This window comes from Passer montanus, unplaced genomic scaffold, assembly GCF_014805655.1.
Source record: "Passer montanus isolate IOZ18808 unplaced genomic scaffold, ASM1480565v1 scaffold45, whole genome shotgun sequence".
In the NCBI taxonomy this organism is placed as follows: domain Eukaryota; kingdom Metazoa; phylum Chordata; class Aves; order Passeriformes; family Passeridae; genus Passer; species Passer montanus.
Window position 1 is genome coordinate 4116716 of NW_024369373.1, and position 14764 is coordinate 4131479.

General features: G+C 46.8%; 1 protein-coding gene across 3 annotated transcripts in view; it reads right to left on the bottom strand.

Moving 5' to 3' along the window:
* Positions 1–13953, bottom strand: part of KATNB1 (katanin regulatory subunit B1) — a 19446-nt gene extending 5493 nt beyond the window's left edge. Inside the window, exons 1-14 of one of the 3 annotated variants that reach the window (XM_039721122.1) lie at positions 13594–13732; positions 10223–10353; positions 8068–8185; positions 6277–6377; positions 5688–5729; positions 4950–5033; positions 3895–4010; positions 3297–3368; positions 2883–3033; positions 2307–2494; positions 2060–2193; positions 1066–1113; positions 815–891; positions 50–166 (exon numbers count right to left, since the gene is read on the bottom strand). In XM_039721122.1, the coding sequence (XP_039577056.1) occupies positions 50–166; positions 815–891; positions 1066–1113; positions 2060–2193; positions 2307–2494; positions 2883–3033; positions 3297–3368; positions 3895–4010; positions 4950–5033; positions 5688–5729; positions 6277–6377; positions 8068–8185; positions 10223–10353; positions 13594–13633 (1419 nt within the window). In that variant the 5' untranslated portion in view covers positions 13634–13732. Of the gene's footprint in view, positions 1–49; positions 167–814; positions 892–1065; positions 1114–2059; positions 2194–2306; positions 2495–2882; positions 3034–3296; positions 3369–3894; positions 4011–4949; positions 5034–5687; positions 5730–6276; positions 6378–8067; positions 8186–10222; positions 10354–13593 lie in introns of all 3 variants that reach the window. The other 2 variants (XM_039721121.1, XM_039721123.1) reach the window with 2 other exon arrangements.
* Between the last annotated feature and the right edge of the window lie 811 nt (positions 13954–14764).

Below are 14764 nucleotides of genomic sequence, written 5' to 3' on the forward strand. Positions count from 1 at the left end.
GCCACCCGTCACAGACATAGGCTGGAAATCATTGTCCAGAGACACTTACTGGGAGAAAGTCAGAGGCCTTCAGTCCAATGGGCTCATTCCTGGCTGCAGGAATCACTGATGGCTCTGTTCTGCTCAAAGTTGAGGAGGCAATTGGTGGCCTCTGGACTGGATCAGGCTGCAGGAGAAATTGGGATAAAAGCTCTGGCAGGAACAGTTTGGCCCTAGTCTGATGATCTTTATTTCTGACCTGCTTTCTTCTCACTGCAGGGCCCTAACATAGAAACAGTCTGCAGTTTGGTAGCATAATTTAAGAGGCAATAAAGTGTCTCTCAGGTACACACCACGACATAATTAAGGTTTGTAAAGAAAATGGAGATGTCCCAGCAGAAGTGCCAAGTGATGTTATTGTTATCTGAAATTAGGGCAATGGGCTGTGGCCAGCCTGAAGGCTAAGAGAGAATTCTAAAGAAGCCAGTAAAACGAATACTGGCCCATCAGCTGCTTGCACTTTTGGCAACAAAACAGCCTCTGTTCAAGCATTTGTAGAAACCTGGCACTTGATTCTCTGAGTGTCCCAATTTTGAGATGCAAGGAGAAGCACCACTGCAAGCACAAGCAGCAAAGTAAAACAACAGAGCCTGTTGGAGGCTTGGCCTTGGTTCCACTGCTAAGGCAAGACACTTGGCAGCACAAAGCCTGGAGCTGCACTTTTACTGCCCTGCAGTGAAGGAACCAGCCTGAGCAGAAATGACAAATTCTCCAGCTCTGCACATTGCTCACAGAGGGAGCAGGAGCACAGATTCACAGAGCACACAGAACGTACGAGCTCCTGCTTTGGCAGCGAGGTCTGCACATCCACAGCTTGGCTGGGCTTCACTGCTTCCTTTGCAGTTCCAGGCTCTGCCAAGAGGGAGAGAAGTGGGAAAGCAGAAACTGATTGGTACTTTCAAGAGTAACTTGCTGTTCAAGAGTACTCCTTGCTATACTGCAAGGAGTAATTTCTGCCTTCAGGCAGCTCTCCCTCTTTTGAGGGCCATTACCCCATCCCCACCAGGGGGTCATTTCCATACTCACCATCCTCAGGAGGGGCAGGAAAGGGCTCATTTCGAGGAGGAGTTCGGCCTACAGAAAAAGATTTAAATAATAAACACATGAAGGAGAATCCAAGGCTACAGATAAATGGCAAGTCAACCTTGGAGCAGAGAAATCTCCAACCACTCCACACATGAGGATAATCAGTGATACAACAAGCAGAGTTATCTCCTTTGGAACCTTGACACTATTGTTGAGTTTAGCTAAAAGCTTTCAGCCTTCATGGACTGAAGGGACAAAACTGACCCCTGTGGTTCACTGCTGCTGTAGAGGTGTGAAGTGTGAGACAAGGCACTGTCACAACAAATGATATTAGGAAAAATTCACCTCCTGGTATTGATTTATATAAGTAAACAAAAATAATGCAATGAATTCCTCAGAAAGAGTATCTCATTTTTATCATTTGCATAAAAATGAGATACATACACTGCACAATGCCTCCTAAACAAGTCTTTGCTTTAACAAAACATTTTGTCTTTCCTTCTTTAATGAAGATTGCTGATCTTATACATATCAAAATTCTAAGCTAACAAAATTCCCTTAACACTCTAATCAGAATAGGAAGGCAGCATATTTACAATGAAGCTCTGGATTCTGAGCCAGGCTTCAGACATCACAGTACCCTAGTAAAGGTGCCTCCTTTACATCATTCACCATCATGATCTGTGCATCAGTGTCCAAACGCAGAATGTTAAAGAAAAGCTTTCTAAATTCTCCAGTCACAGGTGGAGAGTGAAGCCTCTCAGGTGGAGGTGAAGCCTCTGTTCCAGTAAGGCAAAGGTCAGTTCTATCAAATCAGTTTAGCACCCTGATCTCAAACCCAAACACTACTCAAAAGCACTGTAAACCCTGGTACTGACAGATTGCATTCTTGGGCTGGAAGATCTCACAGTAAGGCAAAGGTCAGTTCTATCGAATCAGTTTAGCAGCCTGATCTCAAACACTACTCCAAAGCACTGTAAACCCTGGTACTGACAGATTGCATTCTTGGGCTGGAAGATCTCTTTGTAATCCTCCTGGTTCTGGATCTCAGCCTTTGATTCCTTCTCATCCCGGTCATCTTCACTGCTAGGACTGTGCCTCTCACTCTCCGAGTTGTGCTTCACTCTGCTGTGGAAAAAGAGTTGTTGTCAGGGGAAGCCTTATTGTCAGAGAGCGAGAACACTGAGCCTGGGACATTTCCTTAAAATCTGGAAGCTCAACAAGCCAGCAGACTGCCTCACCTCTGTGGCTTGCTGCAGCTCGTTGAGGGCCTGTCATAGATGCGGCGAAGGGAGGACCCTGTGGGGGTGGGTGGCACAAGAGGCTGGTCGTCCCTGATCAACCCATGAGGAACAGAATCTGACTTTGGGACTCTGCTGAGATCCACAACGAAGGAAGAGACTGTGCTTTGTGCAAAGGAAACTCCTATCTGCAGAGGCAAAAGATCAAGATAATTCACCAAGGAGTGGGGGTGCACACCAGCCCTTTTGAGAACAGGCATGATGGAGTGACCCTGAGCAACTGTGCTTGAGGACTGCTCAGTTCATTGCTGTTGATTTTTCAACCTGAAGTTGCCAGCAATTTTGAAAGACTTGGATAAAACTTTTGCCAAGCATAGCTTCTAAATACTAGTCAAACTAAGCTCCAGTTCTTTCCTCCAGAAGCCAGAGACACAAAGTGGAGCACAAGGCACACAGCCTTTGGGCATGCTACAAGCCCTGACACAAGCTTACAGGTCTAAAGGCCTGCAAGGAGGCAGCAGGATTTTATCTTGTGTTTCACAGCTGCCTACCCCTGCCTCAGGAGCAGTGGCTTACCAGCTGGTTGTTGCTGATAGACAAGTCAGCTACTTTTCCCCAGTTCACCAAGACCACATCAAAGCAGCGCTCTGGCTCCCAGCCGTACACGCGCAGCGAATCCTGGAAGCCGCTGTACAAGCAGCAGCCATCCGGGTTGAAGAGCACACACCTGGCAGGGAGGCAGGAGGAGAATCAGGCACAGCATTCCCACCTTGCTCAGTCCCTGTGGATCTCTGACTACACTGAACACCTTCAGTTTTGTTTCTAACAATGAACCTTGCAGTGTGGGGTTCACCTGTGCAATGTGGTGTCCACCTGTGCAGTATCTCCAGCAGCCCAACTTCTCCCCAGTAAAGTCTCTCTCTGAGGAAACCCCCCCTTCACCCCACGTTTAGTCTCTGCCTAGCACATTTCAGTAGGAATTTAATGTACCTGACAGGAGTGGCCTCCTCTTCAATACAGCTCACAACTTGAAACTTCTCCAAGTCCCAGAACCGAACAGTCCTGTACACACAACACAACAAAATTCATTGCTTGTCGCTCTAGAAATCACACTCGGATCCAGATTTTAAACAGAACACTAACAGTTAGAATGACTTTTAATGTTGTGCACATACAGTGAGCCTACACAGAAGGCTGGTCTAGCTGAGATCCATAAATTCAGACAGAGATACTTAGAGGCTCTAGACACAGACAGGCATTTAGAGCCAGCCCAGAGATAAGAGAACACCCTGTCAGCTGAGCAGGGCTGCCTGCTGTTCACTCAGGATGTCAGCTGGATTTGGGAGAGTCTTGGGGCTACACATTGGTTTCTAGTGTGGCAGAAGGTGCCATCAATTTTGGATGAGAAGGGAAGATCTCCATGTTCTGCCCATCACAGATGTCATGTCCTGCTGTCTAATGTCTGACTCTTGCAACGGCAGGTTTGAATTGAGTGACATTCCTCTTGACATGCCCTTCTTACAAGGAAGGGCATCAGGAAATGGAACAGACAAATACATTTCCCTTCTTCCTCCCTCCCATTATGTACCTGTCAGAGCTGCCAGAAGCCAAAAGGTACTCATTGGGATGGAATTCAACAACGTTTACTGGGCCGGTGTGTCCTGTAAACTCAAACATTAACTTCCCAGCAGTCAGATCCCACAGCTGAAAGGAGAAAAGAACAGAGACTCTTGAAGAGATTAAATGTTAGAGATTTCCAATACACCTGGGATTTCCTTGTACTGGTAAGCTTCTAACACTTTCCCCCTCCAGACAGACCCAAGTCTGTCAAAGAAAGCAATAATCAGGGAAAGAGTACCATCCAAATCAATTATGGCTTTGTTTTGTTGGGTTTTTTCTTTTTTTTTTGCATTATCTTTTATTTTCCATGTAACTTGTCCCCTAGAAGTTTCTGGTTTATATTTAGAGACTGAGACAAAATATAGCAGTTCCATCTGTCCCCACAGACTGTATCTCAAAAGTGAATAAACAAAAATTCAAAAGCTCTGAATCCCTTAGCAATTCCTTCTTCCTGTGCTTCACTCCCCACTTGAAAATGCAATGAAATAACTGATCAGTTAATTTCATGTGAAACTGAAAATAAAATCAGTCCTTAATCTTCATTCCTCCATACTCCATGTGAAACAACTGAAGTCACCACTTCAGTCAATACCTTCCTGGACTCCTCCTCTTGCTCTGCTCAGTCCTGACAGCAATTTTCAGTCTGATAATCACATGTAATGTGTATAACACAAACAGAGCCAGAAATTAGTCTGGTGAAGCAATGTGCTGTGGACAACTCATTCTACAAGGTTTACTGAGGCAAACATTCAGGTATCACAACTTTACTGCCATCAAAACATTGATTTTTCTGTGCACAGTCTCTCCCAATGTGCCTGCTGGATAAGGGCATTTCAACCCTTGCAGCTCTTCCATGGGTGTTGTGGGCCATCACACAGGGTCCCCACAAGAAAACCAGTCTCTGCAAAGCCACAGGGCTCAGCCAGCTGCCAAATGAACTAAGGGTATTTATGCCTGGTAAAAAGACAATCCCAGCATTCCCACGTGCCACAAGCACATAAGGAAGGTGTCACAATAAATTACCTTTACAGTGTGATCATCAGCAGCAGAGGCCACCCATTTCCCATCAGGGCTGAAGCGGAGACAGCGAACTGCTTCTGTGTGACCCTGGAATGAGGAAAACCAACAGTGTTCTGGCTTTTGTCTTTCAATCCTATACCATGTAATAGCCCAAAACCAAATAAGTGTTTTACAGAGCTCACAGCTGGCAGAACACAACACTGTACTCAAAACACTACGACCAGCCACATTAAGTGTGTGTAGTCTCTCTCACCTAGTCATTTATGCCATCAGTTTTAAGTATGGTAAATACAGATCTGGCTTCACTAATAAGGATCAGTTCTAAATTACAGATTTACATATGCTCAGATAGAAGTGCTGTGACACTTAGTCTCTGGTTTGTACATGAAATTAATATACAGCAAGTTCTTCAGATAAAAACAGGTCCCAAGAACAGAACCATTTCAGCACAGTGGTAACACCATTAAGAATATAAAGAAACCCTCATGGATGCTTTCCTCCCCCACCAAAGCCATCCACACTATAACACATGATACCCATTGATATCCTACAATATCCATTTCATATTCCCACACAGCTTGCAGAGGCCTGCTGAGGTTTGCCAGGCCACAAATCACACAGATCTTATTTTCATGCTGGAAAACCAGGAAGCTCATTGTACATAATCACATTTAGGTTTGCTCACAAGTCCTCAAAATAAATATTTCTCCCCTCTTTTTAAAACCTAATGAAATATTTTACCTTGAATGTGAAGATACAGCCTTTTCTTCTTACATCCCAGAGCTACAAGGAAGAAAAACAAACAAATAGTATGGTTAGAGCAGTATCAAACAAATGGTATGTTTAGAGCAGTATGTTGGGAGCTCAAGGGTCCTGCCAGAACAAGGAATCTGTGTCACCAAGCTAACAGTCACTGCAGAATGAATGGGCTGCTGAACACCTGCAGGCCTTAGGGGTATTTTCTAACTCCCCAAGTGAGAATCACTCCTGGAAGGTGTCTCTTACTACAGCAGCTCAGTTCTGACAGTCAAACACAGTCTGAGGAAGCAAATACAATCCACAGCAACCAGGACATCTGTGCTTGCTGACACCAGGTCTTGGCTGGCACCTTACTCAGAGCCACATTCCACACTAGAGGAGTCACATTCATGAGCTGGCTGTGAAAATACACACACGGATTTCACAAGCACTCACAAACACAACTGCCCACACATGGAAATGATGATGTGCAGCATCCACCAACAGCTTGACACAAAACGTGTTCTGGCACTCTTCAAAACAAAGACACCGCAAGTACAGAGGGAAATCTCTGGTGGAAGCTGGGTTTTACCTTAATGTTGGTGTCCAAAGAGCCAGATGCCACAAAGCTTCCAAAAGGATGGAAATGAAGGCTGCAGATATTTGCTTTGTGACCTGGTAGGGTACGAAGAACTGGGAAAAGGAGAGACAGAGCAGAGAGAAGGAATAGGGGGAAAATATTTAATAGTTTATTTCCACCAGACACCAGGCAGAAGTGTAGCCATATTATCCCCACCATTACGGAAATACACATTATTTTGTAGAAATGCCTTTGACTTGATCCCAGCAATGCAAAGAAACAGCAATAGAAAGCCCATGATCAATGAACTTAATGACAGTCCTGTCCTTAGGTATGGAAACTACAGACAGAACTCCAAGGATCTCCATTCTGAACATGAGGCAGCTGGCAGGCAGTGCCTCTTTCCATTTGTTACACAGACAGCAAAATGGGCCAGAGGAGGAACAGTTTTGGCTGGGAAGTGAAGTGAAACAGTCTTGACTGCCTGCAGCATTCACCTTGCAGTTATTAGACAGACCCTTTCCCAGGACTCTGCACCCCATCCAGGCACCACCTCTGAGGTTCCAATATTCACCCTGGAGTCCTTCAATTGCCCCTTGAAAGAATCACCACAAAGACAGGAAATGGATGCTCAGGAAGCAGGAGACAAAGAAACGATCAGTGTTTCAGCAAGTCATCATGTAACACCCCCTGTAATTCTGGAAACCAGCAAGGACCAGTAGAACTGGTACATCATATCTCGGGAAGCAGTGACAAATGCAGAACTCAACTCGAAGAAAAACTGCTCAGATAATAACAAGGGCAATCCCTCTCCCTCATCCATCAGCTGGAACAAGCTGATGATTCCCCTGGCAGAAATTAGCTCTTGAGCCAGAGCTGGAGTGGTCATTTGCACAGACACAGGCTCATAGGTCTTCTAATAAATGCAGCCAGATCAGCTACTCCCCATAGGCAGAGCCAAACTATTCCATAACTGAGCTAATTCTAACTGTCTGAATGACATCAGTGCTTTCCATTATTGATGCTGCCTGTGGTTTGCCTCCTTAGCTCAGCCAGTGTAAGTCTATTTTCACTACACATTCCTTCTATGAACAAGTAGTAACCTATAAGAAATATTGGGTCATTTTCTGGTATTCCTGCTGGAATGCACTCAAGTGATTTATGATACGTTTGCAAACTCATTCTAGGATTTGAGGAAAATGCAATAAATAAAGCATGACTCAACAGTGGCCTTTAAAGGATCAGAGCTTGATGAGTTCATAGCTTTTACAGTTTATTAAAAATTAGGTCTTTGTCTATTTATATGGCCATGCAAGAGCAGGAGAGCAGAAAAATTGCTAGAGGAAAAAAGTTAGAACCTAAGAACAAGAAGACAACAAGCAGAGGATTCCTGCATTTATGCAGAACCTAATAAACTTAAAACTTCCAATGTGGTTTGGGATCCTTTTATTAAAGTTGACAATTCTAAGCTGAGACTCTGAATACAAATTATATATGCCTAGTTATCTATACATGCATGGAAACTGATGTGGAATACAGATTTTGACACACTCAGGTCAAAACCATAGAAACCAGTTCCTTAGATCAGTGTCCTCAAAACATGTGCAAATTTCTGCTCAAGCATGAATACACAGCTCTATACCCTCAGCAGAAGGGCAAAAAATAGATGCAGATGAAGATGAAAGCAATACCAGGCTCCTGTTCCTTCTTAAACCAGGAACCTTCTGGGTCAGTGTAGGTATTACACATAAGGATTCCCCAAACAGTGTGCATGACCAGAAGCAAAAACTCATGGGCACATACCTTTGGCAGCTTCCAGGTCCCAAACTCGGATGGAGCCTGAGCGGGACCCTGCAACTATGAGCTTCTCATTTGGGTTCACCTGCAGGCTCTCGATGGGGGTTGTGTGGCCTGTCAAGCTCTGCAAAGAAAACCAGCAGGGTCAGGCAACAGCTGCTGGCACAGCCCTGCAGGAACCATGGCACTGTTCAGAGCCCACTCTTTAGCCATGAGCTGGGCCCACCTGGCTGTGCCACAGTCCTTTCTCCTCAGCAGAGGAAAAAGGGTGGCACAGCACTCCAAAACCCATCACTGCACCCAGCACAGCACACCTGTATTCCCACATTATCTTTGGAATCACTTTCTGGGGCACACTGACTAAGTTTTAAAGGATGCATCAACAGAGACACAGGTAGTTAAACATTAGGTGTGGATGCTCAGACAAGGCTGACACATTCTTACATCATAAAAATTATGCTGTGGTAGCACAATGGCACCGTGTTTGCTCTAAATGGGTCATGTAAGTGTCATGAACCAGTTACAAAATCCAAGCAAGAGCAAAAGCAGGGCTGCTTTGAAACTTTCACAAAAGCATGGAGCCATAGGTTGCTGCCAGCAATGGATGTCACAGTGATAGCATGGTGCTAATACTGAATTACTGACTTGAGGCATAAGGCAGTAATTCACATGAGGTTCCATTCATCCTTGAGCACCTGAAAGCTTACAAATTATATTAGCATTTTGAAAAGGCCCATATTTTAGCAAAACACAAGAATATTTAAAACTAGCTCTAGAAAACAAATCCCACCATTGGAGACTTTCTGCTTGCCAAAAAAGCAGTATTCTCTGCTTTAGTCCATTCTCAAATGTCTTTTTAAATAGCTACACCAGCTCTGTGCCTCCCACACACATACAGAGGCTGGGAATGCCAGTTGGAAGCTGCCTGTTCTAATGGAGCTTTCTTAGGAAACCATATGCAATTGAAATCCTTTATAAAATCCACAGCAGCAACTGCCATTACTTAAACCAAGTGACAACCATCACATTTAAACCAAGTCCCAATGCTACTTGAAGAGTTCCTCTTCTCCCTCTTTCCCAACACAAACATCCATAATATATTTATATTATAATATAAACATTAAAAATGACCTTCAGAGGACAACCCCAAAAAATCAAGATTCTTTTGATATACAAGAATGGCACGAGCAGCTTCAGTCAGTCCCTGCCTCTCAGAAACAGCAGCTCTCAGTGTCTGTGGTTCCAGGAAGCACAGAGGTGCAGCTCTGCCACCACAGAAAGGTACAGGGTTAGTCCTTCAACTTTCTTCTCTAGTAAGGCAACAGTCCAGCTTCAAACTGGAGTCATGCCACCACCAAGAGCCTGAACAGACACTGCTTAACTACACTATGCAAAAGCACAGTCCTGCTAAAGGTGATCATTCATACACTTAATGAACAGAAAAATAAAGTGGACAAATTCTCCTTTTCGCCTTTTTGACCTGCCTTTCCTGGTTCTTTTCTCACAAGGCTCACACTGGCTAGAGCAACGCCTTTGGTACCACAACATTATTGTGTTGTTAATTAAACAAATGACACAAGATGTGCTAAAGCTGATTTTATACAACCCACGCAAAGTGATGCAGGATAAATATCTGTTAAATTTATATTTATGGTGCTCTTTAGTGATCAGTCCTGGGTAACCCTACCCTTGCTAACACACTGCAACCAGAGTTACTCCTCCCCAGCCTACAGCAAACTATTGTGGCAACCTTCATGGTGACAGTTAGGGCACAGGTGGGAATGCATCCTGCTGTGACTGCAAAACCCAGGGTATAAAAATGGCCCCTGTAGCCTGCACTGTAAATCCAGCTGTTCTTGTATAAAACTCTTCCTTTAATTATTTGTAGCCTGGTAATATAATAAAGCAGAGTATTTATTATCTGAGTAAGCACTGGTCCAGCTCCAGCATTCCCACAATGTCTCTAGAGCAGTGGTCACAGCAGGCACCCAGTTCTGTCCCTATCTTTAGCTAGAATCTGGTTACACAGCTTTGTGTTGGCAAACTCCATTCAAAAGTCCCACAGGCTCCACCCCAACAATCTCTCCCCTCATTCTCTACCCTCCAAACCTCAGAATGAATATTCCCATCCCCCAGAAGCTGAAAACAGGCCTGTTCTTACCATGATGCAGTTGGGCTTGCTAACTGACCATATGTTGACCCGACAGTCGTCTCCTCCAGTGGCCAGCATCCGGCCTGAACCTTTTCCCAGGACTACTGAGGATACATTGCTGCTGTGGGCCATGATCTCTTCTGCACAAAACAAAGCAAACACTCATTACACATCAGTTATAAAAATTTCCATCCCATCCCTCCAAAAGGTCTAAAAAAAATTCTTTCTCCAGAAACACTTTCCAGTTTCCACTGGACAAGCTGCAGCAGTCCCCTGTTCAGATAAGAAGTCACATTATTATCTTGCTTTGAACAGTCCTTCTTGGCCCTTCCTGCTGCACTTAAAACATCTGCTGACCAAAGTTTCACAACTCCAGTGCTCACATGGCTCACAAAAAGCATCTTCTCTCATTTGCAGCAGCTCAGGAGCTTTTGAAGATTTGCTCAAGTGCAGCAAGGCACTTTACCTGCAGTAATGCACAGCAGCCAGGGTGATCTAGTGAAAGGCCCTCTAATCCTGTTCTAGAGAGCAGCAGCAGACAGTCCAACCTGAAAGGAACTGGCAGAGGAGCAGCAGTACAGTTTGTTACCTTACCCATAAAAAAGCCAGACTCAGCAGTGGGGAGAGGTGGAGCTCCTTTCTCTGAGCTTTGGCAGAGACTTTGCTACATCCTCACTAGGGAACACAGGCAAAACTGAGCACTGCAGGGCATGCAGCTGTGACACAGGAGGGTGAATATCCATGAAATGGGCAGAAAACAACAAATCTGACTGATGCTAAATGATTGCTAAAAAAATGGGAGCTGAGGGGATGCTCTGACACTGCAATAACAGAACTCTATGGAAACCTCATCATAAAGAAACCAATTTGGGGCAAAAAAGAAGCAAAATTAGCATATTTGCTTACACACCTCACAGTGGAATTTAAAATTCATTCAGAATTTTGGCAGGGGGTTTTGGCAGATGCATCTGTCAATATCTTCATCTAACTGTTCTCTTCTTTAAAACATCACAGGATTTGCATGCCTCATAGTTATGAAACTGCAAAAATTGTTATGAGTCTGTAAAAAGGCTAGGTAGCACCAATTCAGCTTTCATTCAGATTGTTTGGCTGGGAGGAGCAATGTGATCATTTTACATGCAACACTAATCCAAAAGGATTTTAGATGGCTGCAATAATAATTACAGGTACTTTGATCTCAAACTCTCAGGAGTGTTTTTTTGAAAGCAAAACTGCGCAACTTTCACTTGGGCTGGAGAAACACCTTTCAAATTACAAAGGTGACTGGACCCTAAATTACATGTGAAGGGCAAATCTGAAAATACACCTGCATTGTGTCGAAAGACCAAACTTCCACATAAAAATGCCAAAACAAAGCCTGTATGGATATACAGACTAGAAGATAACCAAAAGTACAATTAGCATTACTAGACCAACTCACTAGTTAAAATTGCAAGGACAGATGCTGAGCATTGCTGTTGAAATGAGTGTGTCAGCAGCTCCTCTTTTTCCCATCTTGATTTTCTTCTTAATAATATATTGTAAGTTTAAAAGTCATTGTGGAATGACTGAGTCTCTTCCTAAAAGCCAGGTGACAAACAGATGTCTGCCTTGGGCAGAGAGGTTCATTTGCTCTCCCTTAAACCCACAAATTTTTTATTTAATGGAGTTCTTGTCACCAGCTATCACCTACCAGCCCAGTATCACACAACTCCTAATTAGCATTGCTGAAACATCCCTAACACTCAGAATGCTTTTGCCCCTAAAGAGGATGCTAAGATGGGGCAGCATCCAGCAAAAATGAAGATCAAGAACCTCTCTGCCCACCTAGGGAGAATGGGGATGGACAGACTTTCAGCTCTTCCTGCAATTGGAGTTTCAGGGATGGGAAGATAACAGCAAACTGGCTTTCTGCTCAGAAAGATACAAAATTCCTCAGTCAGTAATCTCAGATGATTTCACATGTTACCAGCCAAGGACACTATTTCTGACAGCCAGTTTCCAGAGCCCACTCACTGACTAAAGCAACTGATCACATCCTATTGCTTCTAGGCATTCCTCAATGAAATAACTCATCAGTGACCAGATAGAAATTGACAGTCAGCAACTGTCCACGGCTCCTTCAGAGGATGAATAATGGACATGGAACCACCAGATTCTTACTGTCTCTTGCAAAGCAATTTCAAAGAGTGACACAGAGGCCCTGCAAAGATCACCTCATTTCTCCTGCAGCAGAGAGCTCAGTGAACCCTCGGTACAAGTACCAATGAGGGACAACTCCATAGAGGCTAAGTTTGAGGCCTTCTCCCTGACACTGAGGGGATACCCCATCATAACCTGGCTCTCAAGAGCAGCTTCCATTGAATGACAGAATATTCTGAGTTGGAAGGGACCCACAAGGACCATCAAGTTCTACCTGACCCACAATGACCATCAAGTCCCACCCCTGCTTGTCCTACACAGGACAATCCCCCCTTGGCCTGAGAGCCTTGGCCAAATGCAAGCTTAGTGCTGTAAGTACTTCTCTGGGGAGCCTGCTCCTGCTCCTGTGAAGAACTTTTTCCTAATCTTCAACCTAAACATCCCCTGGCACAGCTCCAGAGGCTCACTCAGGCCCTTTCACTGGTCACAGACAGCAGAGATCGGAGCTGTCCCTCCAATGCACTCATGAAAAAGCTGCAGCTCATGATAAGCTCTGCCCTCAGTCTCCTCTTCTCCAGGCTGAACAAGCCAAGAGACCTCAATCACTCCTTTGCATGCCTTCCCCTCTAGACCCTTCACCATATTCACAGCCCTTCTTCCGATGCCCAGGTGCAGCAAGTCACTCCAAGCAGCAAAGCTCCCCAAAAGCTTTATATCCTTCTTAAACTGTGGTGCCCAAAGCTGCCCCCAGGACTCGAGGTGGGACTGCACCAGCACAGGACAGAGTGGCACCATCACCTTTCTCAATGCATCCCAGGGCACAGCTGGCCCTTTGGGCTACCAGGGCACACTGGTGATTCATTTTCAACTTGACATCGACCAGGAACCCCACACCCCTTTGTGTGGGACTGCTGTCCAGCCTCTCATGCCCCAGCCTCTCCGCACATCCAGGTCCCCATCCCTCGCTGCCTCGGCTGCTCTCGCACTACAGCAGAGCCATGTGGGGTTAGACAGGCACTTAGCCTAGCGCTGCAGCAACTATCCGGAAAAAATAACAACAGCGACCCTTTGAAAGCAGCACTGACGAGGCCACGCTATTCACTGTGCCGCTATGTTCTCCGACAGGACTTCCAGGAGTTCGAGATCCCAGCCAGCGATGCCGAAGGAGGGCAGGGGCGCCGCAGGCAGGGCAGGGTGAGGCGGCTCCCCCCCCTCCCGCCGCCCCGCCCGGCACTCACGCAGCTTCCATGCCGTCTTCGTGGTGACGGCCACGGCCATGGCTCAGCGCGGCGCCTTCCTCCTCCCGGCGGGGCTCCGCTAGCGCGTCCTTCGGCCAGGCCGTGCACCGGGGCTGCCCCGGCCGTCCTGCGGGCGCTCACGCACGGTCACGGCGAGACTCTCCTGCGAGGCGGCGCGGCGGGGGACGAGGCCTCACGGCTGACGAACATCACGGGACGGGAGCGCTGGTGGGGGCGAGGCCGATCGGCTGCACGCCGGCGGCGGCGGGGCCCGGCAGTACCGGACCGGGACCCCCGCCCGCCACCGCCCCGCAACCGGCCCTTCACAGCAACCCGCGCCGCGCCGGCCGGTTGCCCGGGCTCCGCGCGCCGCTCGGCCAATAGGAAGCGAGGGCGGGGTGGTTGCCATGGCGACGGCTGCGCGGCCGCCACTCGCTGAGCGGCTTCTTGGCGGAGCCCCGCGGGCGCGGCCAATGAGGAGGCGGCGCTCTGCATGGGCGCCGCCATTTTGCGGGGCCGCCCTGAGGGGCGGGGGTCGGGCCGCTCCCGCTCCGCGGCCGCTCCGGGGCTCCCGTGAGGCGGCCAGCGGCTCTCCCGGCCTCGCAGCTCACGGCCCGCCGAGGGTTGAGGCTGTCGTGTCCTGTTAGGCGGTTCACGGGTGTCTCGGGCACAGCCCCGGTGCGAGCGGGACTCTTGCGAGGCTTCTGTGGCTCTCCCGCCCGGCTGAGGGGCGGCCTCCGCTTGTGCGTGTTTCTCGCAGTCTTTGAAGCCGATTGCTCCATCAGCAGAGAAAAATCCGATTAATTTGACGCTACTCCTTGATAATGACCTAAGAATGAAGGCTGAATTTCAAGGATCATGTCCTTCAGGCTCAGGAGCGATGCATGACAAGAGGGAAATCGGGCAAGAATGCCAGGAGGCCTTCGTGGATGGAGAAGAAGCTGCTGAGCAGCGGAGAACAAAAAATACCACTGTAGAAAAGAAGAGTTTTTTCTCAGAAAGGAAAAAGAAACTTTCAGGAAGTGGAAACGAGGACAGGTGGCCTTGGAGGACTACAGGGAAATCCCCTGGCCAGGGGGCTTGGGGCTGCATGAACTTTGAGGGCCATTCCAACCCTGTAATATTCTGTGATTCTATAATGTGCATTTGCTGATGGTTTGGCAGCTGCTGT